Raw genomic sequence first — 24,604 nt, 5'->3', positions numbered from 1 at the left:
AAGCAAGGTGGAGCTTACGGAAACTCAAGAGCTGCTGACAGATAGTCCTGGTGAAATGATATCCGTCTGGTTATGAAAAGTCAGAAGCACTGAAATTCGATGCAATTCTATGGATATGCTTCCACCCCTCCTTAAAATGAGGGGTAAATTTAAAATAGTAGAGGTATATGAAATGTCAGGACTTGAAATTCTCTGCTTGGTGGCAGTTCAGTAATGTTCAGCATTATTTCATTTATACTCTAGAGCAGGCTGGCACAACTCATACAACGGAAAAGGCCATGCTGATACATTAAAAATGATTGTGGGCCACAAAGGAGTAGCTGGCATGCCAATTAGCTGTTCAAGGGCTAGCAGTGCAGCAACAGTGATGGAGCTGGCAGTGTCGGTAAGGACTGGAGGTGTTGAAGGCATTCAGTGTGTCTTTCAGGGCAGAGGTGGCTGTGAAAAACTAGTGGTGGCAGTGGTCCTTCTTGGTGGTGGTGACGTTTGGCAGCAGAGGATTTGTTAAGTTTTCAAAAAACGCTACCAGGCTGCACAAGACTGCTGCAGGCCATATGATGTGCAAGCCCACTCTAGATTTTAAGGTCAGTATGTGGATAACATGTGGCTCCATTTATAACATGCAAACAAAAATTGAAAGGTGCGGTTATTAATCGACAAAGACTTGATGTCAGTAATGTCCAGCTCTGATGGAAAGATCTCTGACGCTGCCTTCGTTGGTAGTTCCACAGACAACCATGTGGTGTCTCATAGAAATAAGATGAATTGGACTGTTTGGGGCCATTATTGTAATTTTATGTCTTTCAGTTTGTCACCTTGCTTTATGAGCTGGACAGCATGTGCAATTTTCAGATAGTTATCTGCCTATTTGTTTATGAAGAAACTCACCATAAGAACCTGGAGCAAATTGAGAACACATCCCTATAGCTATTTGTGTGCTGATTAATAGCTAACTATATTGTAAGCAATATTTGGAAGATACTGAAATGCCAATTTAACTCGTGAAAATTGTTTTGTTTTGCAGTCAGGTTTATATGACCATAAAATCCTTCTGTGCCTCTTCAAAAAGTACCTTGACAAGACTATAAACAATGGTATGATGTGTTAAAAGGCATTTTGATATTCAGTCCTATCAATAGGATGCAAAAAAATTATGTTCTCTTTGTAAGGACCCTGGATCAGAAAGGACTTTGTAGTTCTGTTTCTGTAAAAGCTGTTTGTCACAATATGATTTTGGTCTGTAAGGGGCCAGTTAATCTTCTGGAATATGTTGGTTAGAAAATTAATACCAGTTGGAAGCCCCTGACCTTTTGTGGGTGCTGTCCACCTACGTTACTTATAAATAAATACCCTTAAAGTTTTTTTTTTTTTAATGTTACCAGGCGAAACATTCTCCTTCACATACAATCCTTCCCTTTTGCTTTCTGACTTCCTTGTGTTATACGCACATAAGAGGCTTTTTTGTAATGGTGGATGGGAAGGAGAGTTCATACTTTTTATTAGGTGGTGCATCTGCCTGTTCAAACCTTGGAAACATCTGTTTTCTCCTCCGTAACTGGAAAATAAAAACTAGTGTCTCAGGACACAGCATGGTCAGGTTATAAAAACTAGAACTCCAGTAGCTCTGTATACATTTGCAGCTGTTTGAAACATGCTTCTGTTTTCTTCTCTTCTTATGCAATTCAATTTTAAACTCTTAATCTGCTCCTTATTCTAATGTTAAGCCTGATTTTGCATTCTTCATTTGTTTTTGTATGATAACTGGCAAATTTCCCTTTCCCTGGCCTGGTTTACTGTCCTCTGAGTGAGAGGCAATGGTTCTTTGGACACACCAAGACTTGGATTTAGCTCCTACCACTTGCTTCTTGTGGTTTCTTTCATTTCATGGATTACCCTCCATGTTTTGTGCTGTAATATGCAACACGATAGCCAGCTTGACAGCTCCTGTGTGGCACTAGATGAATCTCATTCTAATCTTTGGTTGTGAGTGCTGGCATAGTGGAGATGCCCTCAGCTATATTTTTCACTTCCCTCTCTTCGTATCATTTCCCACTATGACTTCTGCCTGGCAGCCACTCTGGGCTGATGAGTGTCGGCTCCACATTAAAGAACTCAAGCTTCTGGCAATGAGCAATCCATTCCCCCCACCCCCCATTTTCCCAATCTCACCCTTTATCATTTCTGGGAGCACCAGCCTCCAAGGAGGAACCACAACAGATTGGCAGTCATTCATCCAGCACCCAGTCACCAGCAGAGTGATTGCTTTTTGCAAGGGCTGGTTATGTGAAAGGGACAGAGGGATTTATTTTATTTATTATGTGTCAAGTTCTGTCAACAACTGCTGAAGGCAAAAGCTGCTGCTGGAATCGGTGAGCCTGTTCCCCCAGAAGAATATGGATGAACTAGATAAAAAACCATTGTCTTATATACAGGAGTTGAGGAGAAGCTACATCTGCTTCTTTTTTTTCTCTCTCTCTCTCTCATAAGCAGCATCATCCCCTGTAAAAGCAGATGCTTTCCTGAGGTATAACCTAGTAGGAGAGAGCACACTGGCTAAATTCACCCATTGCTCTAAGCCATGTTTTATGCAATCAATAAGATGGTGTGGTTTGCCCAAAACAAAAAGCCATAAACTGGCAGGCACAAAATGTGGACCACGCGGTCTTAAACAAGCCTTCTCTCAAAATAAATAAATAATCAATCAATCAATCAATCCTCAGACTTCTGTAAGCCCACTGCTTGGAAGAGAGGAAAGAGGGTGAGCGAGGCCACAAAAGTTATGCAGAAAATGGTGGTGGGGGGGGAAGTGTCTCTGTCCACTTTTGGCTTTGATACCAGAGGCATCCACAGAGGAGAGTGCAAAAGACCAAGATGGCAAGCACAATTGAGCAATTGAAGCCCTTCCCGTTTGTAACATGCATGATTCCACCCAGTTCTTCTTTCAGTCTTGCCCACCATGTGATTCCCCCTTCATCACCTTTGAAAAACATTTACAAACCACAGTAGCTGAATTTATGTGTCTTGGCTTACTCTCTTTTTTTCCCTGAAGCTGAGATGTAAGATGTGATTCAGAACAGAAAGTGGGTGGGGTGGGTTAATTTTGGTATACAGTTCTGTGAAAAAGGTAATTGTCCCCTTTGGATTTGCTTTAATTTTTGCACTTTTTTGCCATCGAATGCTGTCAGAACTTCATATGGATCCTACGAATATATAAAGCGAATGTGAATGAACAAAAAGCACCAGAGTTTGGTAGGGTTTTTTTTTTTTCATTTATTACAAAGAACAAACTCATCAAACATTTTGCAGTGTATAAAAGGAATTGCCCCCTTAGATTCAGTAACTGATTGCACCACATTTAACTGCAGTAACTGAAAACAGCTGCTTCTGGTAACAGGTGATCACTCTCTCACACTGTTATATAGGAATTTTGGCCCATTCTTGTATACAGAGTTCTTCAGCTCAGTAACACATTAGAGTTTTCTAGCATATATGTCTCCTTCTAGATTTTGCCACACCAGTTCTGTGGGGTTTAGGTCTAGACTTTGTCTTAGCTATTCTGAAACAAAGAGTGTATTATTCTTCAACCATTCTCTTACAGACTTGCTAATAGGTTTGGGATCATTTTCTTGCTACATGACCCTGAATAAGATAAAAAGACCCTTGTCTTATATGGGAGCTGAGGAGAAACTGTACCTACTTCTCTCTCTCTCAAATTTTGGTAAGCAGCACCATCCTCTGAAGTTGTCCAGGTCCTGAGGTAATAAAGCATCCATAAACAATGACACTATCACCTGCATGTTTAACTGTTGATCATTATGAAATGTGCAGTTGGATTTTTGCAAGAAAAATGTAACCACACCCACGTAGCCTGAAAAGTTCTAGTTTTGACTCATCTGTCCATAGAATATTCATTCAGAAACACTATCCAGATGCTTTTTGGCAAACTTGAGATGAGCATCATTTTCTTCTTAGCAAGTAATGGCTTTCACCTTGCTACATTCCCATGAATCTCATATGTACCGTGCTTTTCTGATGGAATCTTGAGCACTGTCTTTAGCCAAGAAAAGAGAGCCTGCAGATCACTGGTTCTGGGCCTCTTTGTAACTTCCTGGACAATTTAATGCTGCTCTCTTGGAGTGATTTTGATAAAGTGGCCATGGCTGAGAAATTTTACTGTTATTCCAAATGTTCTTGATTTCAAGATGATGTCTCCAGTATTTTAGAAACAGTTTTATAACCTTTTCCAGATTGATAGGCATAATTGACTTTTTTTTTTACAGAGGATTTCAGAAATTTCTTTTGAAAGAGGCATGATGTGCCTTTGGAATCTGTGTGGTGAGAACTCCCTGTGATGAGAGGACCAATCTTTCTGAGATTTATAGTGGTGCTTAAAAGTTTGTGAACCCTTATGAATTTCAGTAAAAGTATATGAACCTTTGTTTTCAGGAACTGGTGTGCCCCCTTTGGGCAACAATTACTGCGACTAAACATTTCTGATAAATCTTGATCAATCCTGCACATCAGCTTTTTAGCCTGTTCCTCCTTACAGAACAGCTTCAACTCAGGAATGTTGGTGGGCCTCTTCACATGAACTGCCCACTTCAGGTCCTTTCACAACATTTCTATAGAATTAAGGCAAGAGCTTTGACTTGGCCATGCCAAAATGTTAATTTTAATTTTCTTCTGCTTAACCATTTTTTGGTTGTATGACGTTTGTTTTGGGTCATTGTCTTGACCCGCTTTCTTTTGAGTTTCAGTTCACAGACAGATACCCTAATCTTTTTCTGTAGAATTTGCTGGTACAATTCAGACTTCATAGTTCCATCAGTGATGACAAACTGTCCTGGTTCAGAGCACGCCCAAACCATGATACCTCTACCACCATCTTTCATAGATGGGATAAGGTTCTTATGCTAGAATGCAGTGCTTGCCTTTCGTCAAACATAATGCTTTTCATTCAAGCCCAGAAGTTCTATTTTGGTCTCATCCATCCACAGAGCATTTTTCCAATAGCCTTCTGGCTGATCCACATGGTCTTTCACAAACTGTAGACAGGCAGCATTGTTCTTTTTATAGAGTAGGCTTTTGCCTTGCAATCCTGCCATGCACACCATTGTTGTTCTGTGTTCTCCTGATAGCAATCTCATGAACACTGTCATTCACCAATGCAAGAGAGACTTTTAGTTGCTTAGACATTACCCTGGGGTTCTTTGAGACTTCCTGGAGTATTACATGCTGCTCTTGATGTGATCTTGGTTGGTTGACCACTCCTGGGGAGGGTAACAGTGGTGTTGAATTTCCTCCATTTGTACATGATATGCCTGACAGTAGACTAGTGGAGTCCAAACTCTTTGGAAATAGTTTTGTAACTTTTTCCAGCCTGGTGAACATCAACAACTGTTTTTGGAGGTTCTCAGAAATCTCCTTTGTTTGAGCCATGACACACTTCCACATACCTGTGTTGTGAAGATCAGGCTTTGATAGTGAATACCGAGAATTCTGTTCTTTAAATAAGGCAGGACCTCCTACACTTACATCTGGTTATCATCCCATTGATTGAAATATCTGACTCTAATTTCCCCTTCAAATGAACTGATAATTGGAGAGGTTCACATAATTTTGCCAGTAGTAGAACCCACATGAAACTCTGTTAACATTCAATGTCAAAAATAAACAAAAATTCAGAAAATCTGAAAGGGGACAAATGCATTTTCACAGGATTGTATGTAATACTATATGAATACTTTTGTTGTTTATTCGTTCAGTCGCTTCCGACTCTTCGTGACTTCATGGACCAGCCCACGCCAGAGCTTCCTGTCGGTCGTCAACACCCCCAGCTCCCCCAGGGATGAGTCCGTCACCTCTAGAATATCATCCATCCACCTTGCCCTTGGTCGGCCCCTCTTCCTTTTGCCCTCCACTCTCCCTAGCATCAGCATCTTCTCCAGGGTGTCCTGTCTTCTCATTATGTGGCCAAAGTATTTCAGTTTTGCCTTTAATATCATTCCCTCAAGTGAGCAGTCTGGCTTTATTTCCTGGAGGATGGACTGGTTTGATCTTCTTGCAGTCCAAGGCACTCTCAGAATTTTCCTCCAACACCACAGTTCCAAAGCATCTATCTTCCTTCTCTCAGCCTTCCTTATGGTCCAGCTCTCGCAGCCATATGTTACTATGGGGAACACCATTGCTTTAACTATGCGGACCTTTGTTGTCAGTGTGATGTCTCTGCTACTTTCTTGAATACTACTTTCTTGGTAATGCTGAAGGAGGGATCAGTATACAGGTAGTCCTTGCTTAATGACCATTCGTTTAGCGATGGTTTGGACTTACAACGGTGCTGAAAAACCGACTTGCAACCAGTCCTCATGCTTACAACTGTTGCAGCATCCCATAATCACATGATTGCCATTTTTGACCTTCTCAGCCAGCTTCTGGCAAGCAAAATCAATGAGGAACCATGTGATTTGCTTAATGACCATGTGGTTTGCTTAATGACCACTGTGAAAAAGGTCATAAAATTGGGTCGGGTTCGCTTAATAACCGCTTCGCTTAGCAACTGAAATTCCAGTCCCAATTGTGGTCGTTAAGCGAAGACTACCTGTATGGCCAAATATGACAGTCCTTATACCATCCTATGTCTGCTCATGCTTAATTAGAGTTTACAGATGGCAGAAATATAGTATCCTGATTTCTATGTCTCTAATATATTTAATAAGCAAGGATCAGGCACTGAATGTGTGATGCTAAATATTATTAGCTGATTATGGAAGATGAAACTGTTGCTAAAAACTACTGAGATCTGTTCAAATATTGGCAATCCCACTCTCAGCCAGCAAAAAGCAGCCAGCAAAAAGCCAGCAAAAAGCAGTTCCCTTTTTGAGTATAGCTTCAAGAATTTCTACTTCTAGAAGGAAGCAAGCCAGACAAAATACCTCTGGACTTGGGTTCTAATTAGCTCTTTGCTCAGGATGGAGCAAACAGACATTCACTCATGCTTTGTGTTCTCTTATGGCTTCCAAACTGAAGTGGTAAAAGTAGCACTGAATGAGCAGAGGATATCTCCACTTTCATTCTGGAACTTCTTGTATTTTGGAGACACGGATGAGTTGATACTCTACTCTTTCGATTGTTACACTTTCATAAGTGTTGAATGAATCCTTAGAGCTCCTTTAGGCAAGTCTGGGTCTCGCTGTATTATAGGTTATCTGCATCTTGTGGATTTTAGCCAGGAAAGCCCAGTGAGAAATTCCTCTAGTGGAATGCCTTCATAGATTTTTAACCCTTCCTTGTTTCTGATTCATTGTTTCTTGAATTCCTGTTAGGAATGAAAAACCTGGCAAGCACAAAATGTGCATGTGTGTTTGGGGTGCAGGGGTGCACCCTTCCTTGTTTCTGATTCATTGTTTCTTGAATTCCTGTTAGGAATGAAAAACCTGGCAAGCACAAAATGTGCATGTGTGTTTGGGGTGCAGGGGTGCATTTTTAACCCTTCCTTGTTTCTGATTCATTGTTTCTTGAATTCCTGTTAGGAATGAAAAACCTGGCAAGCACAAAATGTGTATGTGTGTTTGGGGTGCAGGGTGCAGTAGAAAGTTATAAGTGTTCATGTGTGATAGCAGCTAGGTTTTCTCTTTGCTTTTGAATTCCAGCATACTGAGTTTCAGCACATTGGAGTCTTCAGGAAAAGCTACATAGAAGAGGGATTGTCCTGTTCTTTGTACGCACCACACAAGTCTTAATTCATTGCATAGTTCAATTGGCCTGTGAACAGGTGCTTTTCTGTGCCTTTGTGAAAAGGGGATTACACCCATTTTTCTTGATGTCTCATGATTCTTTATTTTTAAAATAATTGTTCTGCAGAACACAACTTCCCGCCGAACACCTAGACTGCCTAATTATTATTTTAATTCAAAAACTTTGAATGACAACAGGATGCAATTTGGATAGTGAAACAAAACAATCTCCTAATTTTCTTATCTAATCAAAACATGATTTGATAAAATTGAAAGCAGGTGGAAGGAGAGAGATGAAATTGATGAAACACATTCTCTGAAGGCAGGTGCTTACTGTAGTTTATTCCCTAACAAGTTTGTTCAGTATTCTCCCTTCTTGTTTTTTCTAGTAAGTAAGCAGTCAAGTAGCCTCAGAAGGAACCAAATAGCCTCAGCTATCAGTAGCAACTTTAAATTGGAGTTAATAATTTACATCTCCAGTTCTGAAAAAATGGTGAAAATAGTGGAACAAAGTAGTTACTTTTGTTGGTGTAGCTTTCACTGCTGGTATCGGTTGGGCAGTGTTGGGGTTCAGGGTTTAGTAACTGTGGTCTAGACAACAGATTTCCTGACATTTGACTGGTATCTTCAGAGGCATACTGAAGATGCCTCAGATAGATATGTGAAGATATGCAGACCATCTTGCCTCTGAAGATGCCAGCCACATTTGCTGGCAAAGCGTCAGGAAATCTGTTGTCTAGACTACAGTCACTAACACTTGAACCCCAACACTGCTCAAAAGTTACTTTTAATGATACTGAATAGGTTCGTAATAGCTTTTCTAAAATTTAAGAGAATCTGAGGCCAGTTGAAACTTTAAAAGACATTTCACCATTTGGGAGCAGCCAAGGAGAGAAGTTGGACTCTATAAGAGGCAGTATTTTTTTTAAAAAAAAGTTTCTACAGTTATTAATAATGAAATAAATAAAAAATGAGAAAAGCAGCTTGTTAAACATAACAGGAAAGATTATTATGATGGATGGAGATCTGGGCATCAAGCAATTTTTCTGTTTAGTAATTTAGTAATTCTATCATCTTGTCACTCAAAGGACATTTGTTCTTTCACTTTCACTTTCAACTTTTGTTTATTACTTTTGTAAATCTTTATTACTTTTGTAAATCTTTAGGTACTCAGAGCATTCTATTGTTTCAACTTTATCAGACAGTAAGATGTGGTTTTTCCAACTCAGAGATATCTTCCAAAATGAGAAAGATCTCCGGAGGTATCTATGCAGTCATGACTTAGAACTTTACAATGCAGTTAAATGGATTGATGACAATATTGGAATGCACACTGCTTTCCAAAATTCACTGCTTCTTCTGGTATCAAGGAAGAGATATATTGGCTAAGGAGATGGTAAATTTGTAGTGTTTGAATAAGGAGATATTCTCATTAATCCTTAGAATTGGCTATTCCAAAGGATGGAACAGGGAAAAACCTGCCTAGCTTCAGAGCATTTCTTCTGAGGATACTGAGGTATCCTGAGGTATATCCAGAGCATTTCTTCTGAGGATACTGAGGTATCATGAATGCTGAGCCATGAGGCTCTTTAGAAAAGTCCATAAGCTGTTTTTCAGTAGGGCAGAATTTTTGTTTGATTAGGCACTGTTACCTATAGATGCCAAATATAATGTAGCAAGATTGGAGCATTTTGGGCTGAAAAATCACTAAAATGTTTATGAATTTGGGTTGAAAAATGTATTAGCTCATGCATTGTGTTTGTCTAGGCATCTGTGGAGGCATATTTTGTGTCAGATTACTTTGTAATCTGATGAAGTACTTTTAAGTACTCTCCATATTTGTAGTATTCATGCATGTACTTCTGGCCCATTTGCCAGGATGTCCCACAAATTTGATTACCAAGGATAAAAAAGCTGTTTCATACCCAACAGTGAGATGGGATAGACCAGACTTTCTCAACCTGCTCTCCTTTTTTATAGTAATTTTATTGAAAATTACAATTAAAAAGGTAAAAACTAATACAAACTGAAAAAAGAAAAGAATAAAAAGAAAAAATAGCTCAGAAAAGAAAAAAAATAGAAAAATAGAAAGAAATAAGAATATAGTAAACAAAAAGAAAAGAAATATATAAAGAATTGACTTCCCACTTCATCACAAATATAAACAATCTTAGTAACTTATCACCTTCTCTTACAATACAACAAATGATCTCTTCTTCCCATATCCCATCTGTTACTATGAACAGATCCTTAAAGCCTCATCATTCAGTCCTGATCAGCAAAAGTCCATTAAGGGTGACCAGAGATAACAACATCCAGGTAGTCCTCAACTGCGATCACAATTGGGACCGGAATTTCCATTGCCAAGCGATGCAGTCATAAAGCGAGATGTCATGTAACCACATTGCTTAGCAATGGCAATCCTGGCAATCCCCCTTGCCGTTGTTAAGCAAATTTCACCGGTCATTAGCTGAGGACCCACCCCAATCTAAGCCATTCCAGGCTTGGTCGCTTCCAGCCCCGAGCCTCAACAAGGTAAGGGACTGCCTCCAACTCCCCCCACCCACCTATCTCTCCCCCAATCTCTGCCCTTTTGGCCACCCTGCACCCTGCTTTGTGGGGCAGCAAGCAGACCCAGAACCATGTGGTTCTGGGACTGCTTGCCACACCCCAGGAAGTCACAGCCACCCCAGCAAGCATCAGCAAGCCGCAGCACCCGGGAAGACCCAGTAAGTGCCAGGAAGCATTCATTTGCCCAGCTGCCTTATCTCCCAGCACAGCTTTCCAAGTGCTTCAGGAGCCATGTGTAGGAAACGTTCACCGGAGAAGCTGGGTCCAAAAAGGAGACAGCAAAGGCAGCAAGGTGCTTGTGGTTTAGCCACGGCAGCTAAGCGCAAAAGGCGAAAGGTCGGTGCAGGGAACTGGGAGAGAAGGCAGCTGGGCGAATGAATGTGGCAGGCTGGGGAGGCTGAGGCTTCCAGGGGTGGCTGCAGCTTCCTGGGGCATAGCGAGCAGCCTCAGAACCGTGCGGCTCTGGGACTGATTGCCACCCAGCAAGACAGGGTGCAGGGCAGCCAAGAGGGCAGAGATGGAGGGCAAGATAGGCAGGTGGGGGGAGTTGAAGTGCCCGTGTGTTCATTAAGTGTGGGCGGGCTGCCAAGTGCCCAAATTTTGATTACATGACCATGGAGCACTAAAATGGCGATAACTTCAGGGAGCAGTTCGTAAGTCCATTTTTTCAGCACTGTCGTAACTTCGAACGGTCACTGAATGAATGGTTGTAAGTCGAGGACTACCTGTATCTATTTTAACCTTGATCAGATAATATGACTTTATCATCCTTTTACTTTTAACAATCTTGATCTTTAATCCATTCAAAGAATGGCCTAGAACTTGATTTCTTCTCATTTTTTTCTTTATCCCTTCTCACAAACTTCTTCAAAACTTTAAGAAGTCTCTTGTAAATCTAATCTAAGAAAGTTATTCATGTCACTCCCTTGGTTTGTTATTTGTATATCCCTTTTAATTATTAAGACATCTGCCAGTTTCATTTGTATATCCAGTGCAGCATCTTTTTCCATATCATTCTTGTAGCCTGTCATTTTTAAATCCACTTTCAGATCAGTCTCAGTCTTGTCCAGTAAAACTTGTTCCTCTTCCATAACGTTGTTTAAACACAGTCTATCTATGGAGGCAGACACTCTTAAAATTAACTTCTGGGTCCATTGTTTAAAAATACATCTAATGTTAAGGTATTTTGCTCCATTCTGTACTAGTAAGTCAGATTTAACTGTTCTTCTCCTTTAATTGTAATCTTTAGTTCCTTCTGGTTCCCTCTAGTGTCCAACCTTCAAAGTCTCATCCTATCAAGTTTTTTTTAAAGAATTCAAAACAGAAGCATTTTCCCATGGGAAGGATTCTTATAATTAATTCCAAAATCTTATTTCAAATCATCTGGACCCTTAGTCCATTTGTAACTTTCGAAGTTCTGATCACCCTTTCCTGTATTTAAACTTACTTCGCTAAGGATTGAAGGAAATTCACCTGGTGTTTTCAGACTTGTCAATCCAAAGGTTCCTAATAGCTGAAAAGCAGTTAACAAGCAATTTCTAAAAGTGATTAGAAAAGGAAGTAAGTGAATCCAGTGTCCTTTGAAAAGGTGCTGACCGCGGTGTGAGCAAAGATGGCTATTCCCTTGTCTCCCAGAGCTCTAAACCTGCCAGAGACCGCTGCCTTGCAGTTTCTTTGTGAGGAGCAACTGTATGGACCACTTGGGTGGTCTCAAGTCCTCTCCTTGTCTGGAGAGGAATCATGAAGAGCCGGCTCTTCATTCCGCCATGGTCATTGGCTCTGCTTTTTGTGGAGCCAAATTCAATCCACCATTTCTTCCCTGGAAGTCCTCAACCTGCCCCTTTTCAGGTGTGTTAAGACTGTACCTTCTGGAATGCCCAGGTAGCAGGAATAGGCTGTTGAATTTTTTTTGAAAGAAGTGGGGGAAACTGCTTAGAACTTTAGAAATCCCGAAAATTGTATATTCAGGTTAGAGGGAAGGAACAGCAAAGGAAGAGAAGATTTGCAAACTGTTCTGTGCTAGTTTGTTTTTGTTGCTTTGATAATTCATTGACACAAGCAAGAATTGATGAGAACTCCTATAAGATACTTTAGGATACCAGGTCTTTGTGTACTAGCAGTCATTCCTGGTATAGAAAGATGCACCCCTTTCTTGCCTTTGCTATATGCTCCATTTACTACAATTAGCCTTGCTGAATTGCGCTAAACTTAAGTGTATGCTGGTATGCCTCTGGGGGAGTCTCCAATGAATGTATCTTCAGGCTCCTAAGGCCAGCTTTTTTATTCTGTAACACTTAGCTTGAAAACATGTTATTCTCCCCTCTCTCTGCTATTTAAAGCAGGGATGTCTTTGCCACTAGGCCCAGATTGGCTGATCTGGGTATTGCATCAGGCTATTGTTGCTGATGGAGTGCCCTTCTGGGATCCAGGGCTGTTTTCCTGCCTGGTCTTGTTTATTTTTATTCTCCTCTGCTCTTCTGAGTATTGCAGCTGGGCTTTGGGGAAGTCAGGATGGTGCTGTGAGAGCAGGAAGTGGTATGAAGGATTTTTGGCCCCTGCTTTGCCAGGGTGCTAAACAACCCCTTGTTGAAGGTAATTGGGAAAGTTCACCTGTTATTCAGATGGTAGTCCAGCTTTTGGCTCAGTCAGTAATGGATCCTGTTTTCTATCAAGTATAGCTGCAGCATTTCCACTATGCCTGCAGAGATTCCGTGATTTGTTGCTAGTGATTAGTGTTACCTGTATCATGAAGAAATGGGCAGATACACTGAGTCCTGCTAGATAGGGCAGGATGATATTCTGAAAAATGCCTTGAAATAGATTTGGGATTTGTCCTGAAGATGTGTGTGTTGTTTTTTTTCATGTGTATATGTATATGTGTGTGGTCAGACAGGCTGAAAAAGTAAGAATGATCTTTGGTTCTTGAGGTTCCACACACAATCTTGGTGTTCTGCAGCTTGTTTTTCACAGAAAGCTATAAACAAGGAGTTAACATTTGTTTCCCACCACCTGAATGATAAAGTTAAATGCCTTTATAGATTTTATTATTGCTTTCAGAGGGGATGTACTAATGTTAAGTAAATGGAGATATTATATCCCTAAGCTTGCAATTTATTTGGATATGCTTCCTTTCATTTGGGTTAGGCCTTGCAGAGACAGCGAAGATTTGTGCATCCTTAAGTAGCAAAAGCCAATTTTCTTTGTTACTCTACTTACTATCATACTTAATATTTGTATCTCAGCCTACGTCTAAGGAATTTAAAGTTAAATATGTGGTTTCCACCATCTCTGTTTTATCCTCACATAAGCCCGTGGCTGGATTTGCCCTCCATATGTGGCTAAAGTGAAGTTGATAGTTTGAAGTTCAACATATTGTGGGATCCCAGTTAGTGTTTCAGTATGTGTAAACCAAGCCATCAGGTTAAGTTATGATACAGTTTATTTATTTGGGCACAGTTATACTTTGATAAGTGTGTTTAGCTTAGGAGATAGGATAGCAATAATAGAGTGGTCCAGGTTCATCTTATGAGCTTCATAGCTGATGATAAATTCAAACTTGGCTTGAAATGCTTTCTCCAGTGTTATTTCCACTGTACTGCATTGATTTTCTCTAGTGTTCTTGTCAACATTGTCTTGGCCTTTCCTTTCACAGCAAGTTGAATAGTGAAATACCATGGTAAACAGCTTGTCTGATACTCCAAGGTCCTTCTGTTTTCTGAATTCACTGGCAGCTTTTGTGACAGAATTGTCAGCTGATATTGTGTTGCAAACCCTTTTTATTCTCCTTATGGTGGGCACAGAAGAAGAACTGAAAACTCAATCATTCCAAACACATGCATATTGTGATACCTGTTATGTAGCATTGGTTGTGGGCCATATTTCTACCAACAATTACTTCTTCTTAACAAAGCACTTAGAATGATAAAAAAGAAAGAAGGATAAATAATTCTCTTGGACATCCACAGGATGCCCCTTTGGCATGTACAGAGATTTCCTGCCTCATTTCCTTTTTCGATTCTTTTGAACAACAACAACAACATAAATTAGTAGAGGTGTGCATGAAAGCTGTTTGTTTTTTTTAATCTTGAAACAAATTATTTTATTCTGAAGAAAATCATTTTGAATTGGTTGTGGTTGGATGTAACAGAACCCAAAGAATATTGGGTGTTCAGTGTTTTGTTGAAATAAAATTTGTAATATTTTAGAGTGTTTCTGCAGTGGAGAACAGAGGGAACCCAGAGCAATCCTCTTGGTCTGCAAAATCCAGACAACCAGTGGGTAACAGCAATGAGATAGCAAAGACTCTTTTTGCTGCCATCTGGTGGCCACACATATTTTTGCAGCCTTGTCCTGTCTTTTTCCAACTCCTAACAATAATTTGCCCTGGGTATGTAGGTTAGTCTAACTGAGAGGAACATGAGAAGAGAAATTACGACTTGACTGGTTCTGTGTTTTTATTATTATTTTTAAAAGTTTCTCCTCGAGAGCATGAGAACATTATATTAATTCCATTCAGTTCATTAAGGGGTTACTTTAAAATGGTTTAGAATAAATAATTACCAATGCTTTGTTTTGCTTTGCCACTACCAAAGGCTAGCAAAAGGCAAGAATGGCAATTTCTGATATGCAAGGAGGGGAGGGGGTAGGAGGGGAGGGGAGGGGGAAGAAAGTTCTGTGGCCTAAGAGAGAGGCCCTACATCAGCCTTTCTCAACCTTTTGACCCTAGAGGAACCCTTGAAATATTTTTCAGGCCTCAGGGAACCCCTGCACATTCAGGCTCCAATATAGGCCAGAAATTACAAAATTATTATATTCATTTCATGTGTAGGCCTGTATATATGCATTAACAGTGTTCTTAAACTAAAAGTAAAGAATGAAACTTACCTTTTTAATGTGAAGTTGCCCAAATTTGAAATAATTTTTTAAAATAAATTGTGATCTCTCAGGGAACCCCTAGTGACCTCTTGCGGAATCCTAGGGTTCCACGGAACCCTGGTTGAGAAACCCTGCCCTATACTGTGAAACTGCTGAGTTCCAGTATGCCTGTTATTTGACAGGGTTACCACATATATAAAGGCACCCTGCATCTCAACATCATAACTGGACATGTGTGAAAGTAGGTGAGCGGCAGGTAGAGTGCCACTGGAGGGATGGTGGAGGGATGAGATTAACCTCCATGGGGTCTGCTCCAATGTGAGCTAAACTCAGTGGTATTGCTCAACGCCTACCAAGTTAGCCATGTGGATTTCATCTCCTAGGTGATATGAACCAGGGACTCATCTCTCTATGACCTTTTCCAGTGACAATCTATTGCAACTACAAATAGAAAAACAAGTAAAATATGTAAACAAAACAAAATACCCCCCCCCAAAAAACCCAAAGCTAACAAATAAACCATGAAAGTAATTGAATCAAATACAACAGTGAAAATATAACACTAATTACATATGTGTAAGAATTGCTACAAATCAATTCTTAAACAATGAAATGAACCTTGGTCACACAGAATCATATTGTCTAAGTCTTTCCTTTATACCAACTTTCCTCTATACCAACGAAGAGTTGATTCAAGGGCTGAGACTTGACACATATAATGAAACTGGTGTCTGGTATATGCATTTTTCAGGAATGCATGAAAAAATTCCATTCAGTGAATGATTGGCCTAGAGCATGACCAAGGTAGGGACAGCAGTAAACCCTCAACTGTTGCCATATCAGAGTAGCAGGCAGGCTGTTGCCAGGGGTCTGAAGAATGAGTTAAAGAGGTAGCTCTCAGTCTGCCTCTAGTAGTAGATCAGAAAGGTCTAGCAAAGGAGGATCATCTGAAGAAAGACAAGATTTTCTACCAAATCAATATTCAGGCATGAGCAATGGAGTTATGCAACCTCTCTTGGGAATACCTTCTCATGATGTTGGTTGGTGTTCCAAAAGACATACTGCTGGCAACTGCTGTCAAAATTGTTCATTGGTTGCCCAGAACTGGAGTGGGTCCATCCCCTCATCTTTCTCTAGCTCAAGTAGTAAAAAGTGAAGCATTTGCACTGCTGGCCAAGCCAACAGACAGTACCGCTCTTCTCCCTGGCAGTATGTCAGACACATTACTTTAGGGTGAGATTGGCAATCTTGGGTCTATCAAGGAGAATTCCTTGCTGGAACTGGGGCTCTGGTTGCCAATGCTGTTAGGGGAGAATAGCCCAAGCAACTTATCCTGATTGTGACCTAATTTTCTCTACCAGGCAAATTCTTCAGTGAGCAGTTCTCTTCACAGGAGAAGATAATCAGTGTAGATTATCATCACCCAGCTCATCCCCCATTCAGCCTAAGCCAATATAGGTATAGTATTGAGATAATATTCAGAAGCAACTTGGATAGGCTCCTCCCTGATTTACTGAGGTGTAAGAAGGAGGGGAGGTAAAGTACAATCAGGCTTGCAAGATTCAGTTATTATAACCTATCTTAATAAAGTATAATCTTTGTCTTCCTGTGGGGTTGATTTTCTGGCTTGGTCTACATAGTGGAGCTGACAATATGTCTTGGCTCTCTTGGCCAGAAAAATAACATCCCAACTGCAAGTGGCAAGACAACTTCCAATCACATCACTTAAACCAGAATGGAACTCTTAAAACATTTCCCACCTTAAAAAAAAAAAAGCACATGTTGGTCTGTGTCTGAAACAAAATACCCCATTTTATTTTGAATTTGAAACAAAACATCTATGCATGTTTTGCTTCATGCATGAGTCACTAAAAGTTCAGTCCTCCAAGAGGTTCATGTTCAAACCATTTTGCATATCTCTAGAAGTTAGTGTGTGGCAAAGCAAGGCACCAATCTCAGATGTAATATGAGCTATGAGATATATTTTGAATAATTTCTGACAATGCCTTTAGGACCTACATATACACAATAACATAAAATGATGACTGCAGCCAGTGTTTCGTTTGAAGGATGCCTATATACCCATAAAACAGATTAAGGTAAACTGAATCCTAAAGAGCTTTCTGAATCTGAGAGACCAGTAGGGTGGTGAGGAACAACCCAAAAGTGGGTGTTTTGTGATTGGGTATCGCTACAAAGCAGTCACTGTGAGAGTGCTGTTAACATGCTCTTAGAATTCCTTGTATGCCTACTATTCCTCCAAACTGGGCTCTGCCCATGAATGTTGTTGGGCGATGAGCTGCTCTTTCATTTCTGATATGCCCTTTCCATGATACATGGTATGGCTGTTTGTGCAAGATGCAAAGCCAAGAATTAGTACTTCTTTCTCTGGTGGGATAGGAGGAGCAGAAACATTTGTGTTTTCTGATCTTCAGATATGTGTGAACAATACAGGAGTAAAACTAACTCCAACCCCAAAGCAGAATTTTGTAAATAACTGTCACAGAAGTACCTAAGAATGGTTGCTTATGTTAACATGAACACAACCATAACATTTTATAAACTATATTTTGAATTGTTAAATGGTCTTGCTACCTATAAGCAGAGATATCAAGAATCAGACTTTTTTGAGGTCTGGATATAATGGGTATATAGACTGGACTTATTGGAGACAGATGACTTTCAGTGCAGTTGGAATTCTGGAAAGGCTTTGATGAAAAGCCAAGAAAGGTAAAGGAAGAAGAGACTGGGTTAGTAGACAGAATGCTGGGAATTTTGGAAATCTGGAGAGTATCCAGGTTGAGGAAGAATAGAATATGAAAGTAACAGACTGGAGAGTCTTCATTAGTTGAAGCAGGCTGATAGCAAGGGGAAACTTTTAGTGTGAGCATTTCCAGATGGAGATCAGTTACTAGCAAAGTGTGTCATTTGAATAACAACCTTGCTTTATGAATGTTTGGTTATACATGCATAGCTTTTTTTAAGTGGTTAATGGTGTCATATTTATATTAAAGTATAATCTTATTCCAGATTATACTTATAACCATAGTAAACTAGTAAATTAGATTTGAAGATCCTAATGCTCACCACCATTGCCATCAGACATTGAAACAAATGTGTAAAACCTGTTTTTTAAATCCCTCTCTCACACAGGACTGCCCACAGATCCTTCCAACCACCCAGATCTATATCCCTGTTGGTGTGGTGAAGCCTATCACTTTAACAGCCAAAAACCTGCCACAGCCGCAGTCCGGACAGCGCAATTACGAGTGCATCTTCCATATCCCTGGGAACCCTTCCCGTGTCACTGCCCTGCGTTTTAACAGCACCAGCATCCAGTGTCAGAATACCTCGGTGAGTCTATAGCCCAGAACTGTCTTCTGAAAAGACTGCTTTTGACCTTGGATGCAGAGGAACACTGAGATGGGTAGACTGATTATAGCAAGTTATGTAACTTTCTCAACCTATAAAATATTTGGCATCTTCTTGTGTCCTGCAGTTGTGCATTAACTATATCTAATCTTACAGACTTCTCTGTATGCTCCTGCATATGCTCCTTATGCTGCTTCAGGATGTATTCGTGTTCTTCTTTGCTCATTCTGCCTAATTAGTGCCACCCATTTTTTATGGGTTGGTGTCATCCCTTCTTTTTATGGAAAAGGTGGTTACAGACCATTCAGACATCTTTTCTCTAAGATTTAGCATGCTAGTCTCATTCATTCAGAGGTCTGTCTGTCTGTCTGTGTGTGTGTGAGAGAGAGAGAGAATTTTTTTCCTTGGGCCCATACTGTCATCTCTCAAAATACTTCCTGAATGAGAAGGCAAATGTTTTTAATTAGGTCAGGTTAGTGATCTCACGTGAGATCACTTAATTGCTGTGAGTGCCCTTTTGACGGAAAGAAAAATAATAACAACAGCAGTAGCAGGTGTTGTTATTGTTTCAGGAAGTTCCACATGCCCCACAGTACCAGAGTATTGGATGAATTGTCTTAAGGGAGCTCTTTTCATAAAGACTGGTAAATTTAATGTGCTAACCTGTAGAGACGTACCATTTCTTGGCTAATCTTCTGAGCTATCTTCTAATCATCACACCTTTATGTAAGGCTCTGTCCTGCTGAATAGACCACATTAGCTCAGGGGAGCTAAGTGCAGTTAAACTAGTGGAATGACAATTGAATGTTATTGATGGAAAACTCCAGATGAGTCTAGAGGCACCCAATCAAGCCAGCAAAGAATTGCTTCATGCAGTTCGGGTCTGCAAGTAAACTGTTACTTCCCTTCATCTCTCAGTCTGCACAGAGACATCCAGTGAACTGTTGGGGGAGATTCCTGTTGCATTATGGCCCATGTGAAATAAAATTTGGTGAAATTGCCTATTGGTAGCCCTTAAAGATAAACTCGTATGATGTGTTCTTTACATTTTTATAATTCTTCTCCAAGGGGCGAGTTAAGAACTCAGAACTTTTGGAATTGTCTGTTTAACGCTATACTCTAGCCTTTCTCAACTTTTTGACCCTGGAGGAACCCTTGCACATTCAGGCTTAAATATAGGCCAGAAGTTGCAAAATTACACTTGTTTTATGTGTATGCCTGTATATATGCATGAACAGTGTCCTTAAACTCAGAATAAAGAATGAAACTTACCTCTTCAATGTGAAGTTGCCTGAATTTAAAATAATTTTTTAAATAAATTGTGATCTCCCAGGGAACCCCTAGTGACCACAGAACCCTGGTTGAGAAACTCTGCTATACTCTTTCCGTATAGCTGAGATTTAGAAACTTCAACCCTTCAGAGTTTTGAGTATGACCCCCAAATTTCTGATGAGTTATAATTTTTAATATGTTACGAAGGGGACTTGATTAAGTATATGGGGAGAAATCAGATGAGATGTAATTAATTTTAGTTACATTTAAGTTAAATTTAATTTTAATCTGGACCCATGTTTAGAAGTGTCATCTCTGTTACATCATTCAAAAACTAAATGCAGCCTTCAGCTCAAAAAAGATTGTCTCCAGTGCTGTTATGATATGCACGAATCTGCTGGGAGACTTTACTTGAGTTTTGGGATTTGATGCCACATGTATACTGACATCCAAGTCTGTCTCTCTTTTCCAAAGAAGCTCTTCCAAGTTTTAAATTACTGTCTAATATTATAATAGAAAAGATGAATGAAAAACAAACTGAAGCTTAATCCAGATGGAGACACTTTCAGTCAGTTGAAACTCAGATCAGAGAATAAAAACAACTGTGTTGGTTGAACTTGCAGTATACAGAACCTCCCTTGAACATTTAGGTTCACAACTCTGGATTCAACTCTGATTCTGGATATCCAGGATTTTGTATTCAGTCCTGGTATTATAATCTGGAGTAGTTATCTCATGAATTGTCCCTGCACACATAATTCTAATGACATATGCAGATGATACCCAATTATACATCTCCGTCTTGGGTGATTTAAGTGATGCTGTGACTACCCTTTCTTGATGCCTGGAGGCTGTAGGGGTCTGGATGGGGAACAACAGGCTTCAGCTGATCCTGGTAAGATAGAGTGGCTGTGGGTTGGGGGCTGCTCTGTATCTTGGAATTTACCATCTTTGGTTCTGGATGGGGTTGCACTGCCCCAGATAGACCCAGTGCGGAATCTGGGGGTCCTCCTGGACTCACAACTCCTGCTCAAAGAGCAGGTGGCAGCTGTGGCCAGGAGGGCCTTTGCTCAACTTCATGTTGTGCACCAGTTATGTCCTTTCCTGGATCAGGAAGCCCTCCAGTCACTCACTCATGCTCTAGTCATTTCCTGTATAGACTATTGCAATGCATTCTACATGGGGCTACCCTTGAAGAGTATCCAGAAGCTACAGCTGGTTCAGAATGCGGCTGTGCAAGCAGTCTTGGGTGCCCCAAGCAGTCTTGAGTGGCACATGTAACACCTTTGCTGTGGGAGCTGCATTGGGTGCCAGTTTGCTTCCGGGTCCAATTCAAGTTGTTGGTCATCACCTTTAAAGCCCTACATGGCATAAGTCCAGGTTACCTGAGGGACCGTCTCATCCCCATTACATCGACCCATCCTACCTGGTCAGGCAGAGAGGGCATGTTATGGACTCTGTCCATGAGAGATTGTCGATCGGCAGGGCCCAGGAAGAGAGCCTTCTCTGCTGTGGCCCCCACCCTATGGAACACTTTTCCCCCAGAGGTGAGGCAGGCCCCCTCTGTCTTAGTCTTCCAGAAAGGGGTGAAGACCTGGCTCTGCCATCTCGCTTGGGGTGGGAGGAGGAGTTTTTATTTTACTTTATTTTATTTATCTAATTTGTCACCACCCATCTCCTCCCACCAGAGGGACTCAATCAATGCGGGGGGTGATTAGCATCCTAAAGAGGGGCCTGTGAATTCATAAATTTAAATTAAGAATTTTTAATACCTCCATCTTGAGTTTTATATTCTACATCTATATTTATATTTATATCTTTTATTTAAGAAGTGTTGTTTTTATTGTATTTTAATCTGTATCTATTTTTAGTTTTATTGTAAACTGCCCAGAGTTGCTCTTTGAGTGAGATGGGCAGTGACAAAACCCGAAATATAAATAAATAAATAGACATCTGCAGGAGAGAAGCTGTGTTGGTTTCGTAGTGAGCCAGGACTCTGATAATGCCTGATGAGACTAGTAGTAAGTTAGGAATGTATTTGAACAGCTAAGGCTAATGTACCTCAGATCAGCTGTATTTGGGAAGAGGGCAGATGTTAACTAGAAAGACTAATGGATAATGTATGAGTTCACTGTGATTAGGCGGCAACTACCGAATCTTGCCTAGATACTGTAAACTAGATAGTAGACCATTAAGGGAGTATTTTCTATTGAATCTCTGGCATGATTGCTCTTCGTACTGTGTGCAAAGCCTCCCGGACTTCCATCCCTAGCTGAGTTGCAGAGCAGGGATGTGTGTGTTTGTGTGTGAGTGTGAGTCAGGTCAGGCATTAATTATTTATTTAAAAATTAGGATAGGGTTTTTTTTTTTTTTTTGGTATGTAAAATCATATTTTGCTGGGGTTGTGTGTTCCTTCTCTCCTTTCTCAGTGACACTTCTTCCTGCCTGCTAGTAATTTCTCAAGATGCTGGTTGTTTCTACTGCCATTAACAGCAGGATACTAGTCATCTACAGCATCTTTACTGTGAGAGAAACAAATAAGGCTCCTTCTCTTTTCCAAGAAACCTTGTGGGAATAATTGGGAATCTGTACATGCATGTGGGTATATTCATAGGCTCAGGCCAAATACTTACTTGTTCATTCATTCTGAAATCCATAGGGGGGACGTTACGACTGATCCTCACATGACCTTTGCAGCCTCCCCGCAGTCACATGATTTATGACCATCACAGCATTTTGAGGTCACATGATTGCTATTTGCACACTTCATAGCCAGCTTCTGACAAGCAGAGTCAGTGAAGAAGCCAGCAGTAAAATCGCAAGTTGTGGTCACATGATGTTTTGCTTAACAACCATGGGTGATGCGCTTAACAACCACTGCAGAAAGTGAGGTTGAATGTCTGTTGCAGTCATGTGATGTCTCACTTAACAACTGCATCACTTAGCGACAGAGTTGCCAGTCCCAATTGTGGTTGTTAAGTGAGGACTATCTGTGGTTGTTTTTAGTCAGCTAACCTATTTTGGAAATAATAATTCCAGATTTTATATCAGAGATAACAGTTTCAGAGAAATAATCCCTATATAATCAGAAGTCAGCAAAGAACCACTAGTGACTTCCACACCTTTTTTTCCTCCTTGCATTATATTACATGTCTGTGAATTCTTGCATCTCCATGGACATGCAGAACCTATATACTGTAGGTAATATTGATATACATTTAGAAATTTATCTAAGATGTTTTGGAAAAACTTAAGCTATGGCACAAAAAAAAGAGCAGGCAGTTAAAGAGGAGCATACAGCACATAAAGCCCTGTCTTAGGACTTTAAGGGAATATTCATGATGGATGACCTAGAGGATGAAAGAGCGCAGACTCCTTTCCAGTCTAGCTTTTGAGGACAGATTGTCCCTTGCCCACTGACAGTTGCACTGTACACAATACAGCTTTGCCACTTTCCCAGTCATTGACTTGGAGACCATTCTTCAGAGGTCAACTGAATGGCTATTTCCTCAGCAGGAGTCCTGTTAACTGCTCAGATATCTGAGTGGTATTAACAAAACATACACGTAGTCTAATCACATTCAGCATGAACTTAGGCTGACTGGGATGTGGAGATGTGAAAAAAATCTGCTACTAGGTAGTGTGAATGCTTCAGAAGAATAATTTTGATACGCTTTGGGAGGAATCAGATTAGAAGGAAGGTGATTTCCGATCTGTTTCAAGAGACTGAGTCAGCTGGTTAAATCTCTTAGTTGCACTTCTCTACTGGAAACTTAGCTGTGAGCTTAGGCTTCTTTTCAGTTATTAATGTATTAAGCTTAGATCCAGTTCTTCAGTAATATGTATGTTCATATCAGTGAAAATTAGTAAAATAAAATAACATAGCATAATAACTTGGTTAAAACAGCAAGAGTGAAAGCATAGGTATCAGAGAAATAGAGTCAGATCAAATTCAGCAAATATTTTAAAAGGTCTTAGAAAATAAAAAGGGGGAGTACCTTGTTCTAAGAAGACATAAAAATGATGCCAGATGAACCTCTATGGGAATTGATAGGACAGCTGGCTAGGTTTATGTGAGTTGGAGCTCCAACACATCTGAAAAAGTATAGCTTTAAAAGTTCATTCACCATTATCTATTTCTTAATCTCCCTCTGTGTGTGTGTGTGTGTGTGTGTGTGTGTACACACACAGGGAGTACCAAAAGTCAGGCATCATAGACAATTTATTATATAAATTACATTAAATGTTTGAATCAGTTGCCATTTTCTTCTAAACACTTCCTTATTCATTTGACATGTGACCTTTATATATTCCTAAGTCCAGTAACATTTTCTCTGAAAAAAATATTAATAACATTAATAAAACATATTGTGATTGGCCTATGGGGTATCTTATGAAAATAGATTCTGAATGTTCTGTACTGATACCCATCCTTACTATTTTCTGTCTATTCATGCTGCTTTGATGTATCCTTTCCATTTTCTTCCTTTGAGGACTAGGGCTTGGTTAGTTGGATTTTTAACAAGAAAAATAAAAGGCGGGGGAAAGTACACTGATCAGACCACCAGCCTGTGGCTAATCCAGTATTCCATCTTTCCGTATTCCAAAATACTGGCTTTTAGGTATCTTTCATTACGGTAACCTCCTCATCCCTGCTTTCATGAAATGGTGAACCAGAGATTGAATCCTGTCAGCACTGAATATCTTCTGTCCTGTTATTTTTGCTGGGTCTTGAATGCTCAGGGTCAGGCCTTTCTCTCCAAACCTTTTCTTTAAACCTT

General features: G+C 40.2%; 1 protein-coding gene across 2 annotated transcripts in view; it reads left to right on the top strand.

Annotated features, from left to right (window-relative positions):
* Positions 1–24,604, top strand: part of PLXNA1 (plexin A1) — a 332,347-nt gene that overhangs the window by 202,320 nt on the left and 105,423 nt on the right. For both annotated transcript variants that reach the window (XM_063291689.1, XM_063291688.1), the window contains exon 9: positions 18,333–18,533. In XM_063291689.1, the coding sequence (XP_063147759.1) occupies positions 18,333–18,533 (201 nt within the window). The remainder of the gene's footprint in view (positions 1–18,332; positions 18,534–24,604) is intronic.

Source organism: Candoia aspera, chromosome 2 (genome assembly GCF_035149785.1).
Source record: "Candoia aspera isolate rCanAsp1 chromosome 2, rCanAsp1.hap2, whole genome shotgun sequence".
NCBI classification, from domain to species: domain Eukaryota; kingdom Metazoa; phylum Chordata; class Lepidosauria; order Squamata; family Boidae; genus Candoia; species Candoia aspera.
Note: the sequence above shows the minus strand (reverse complement) of the source record. Positions and strands in the feature narration are given on the sequence as shown.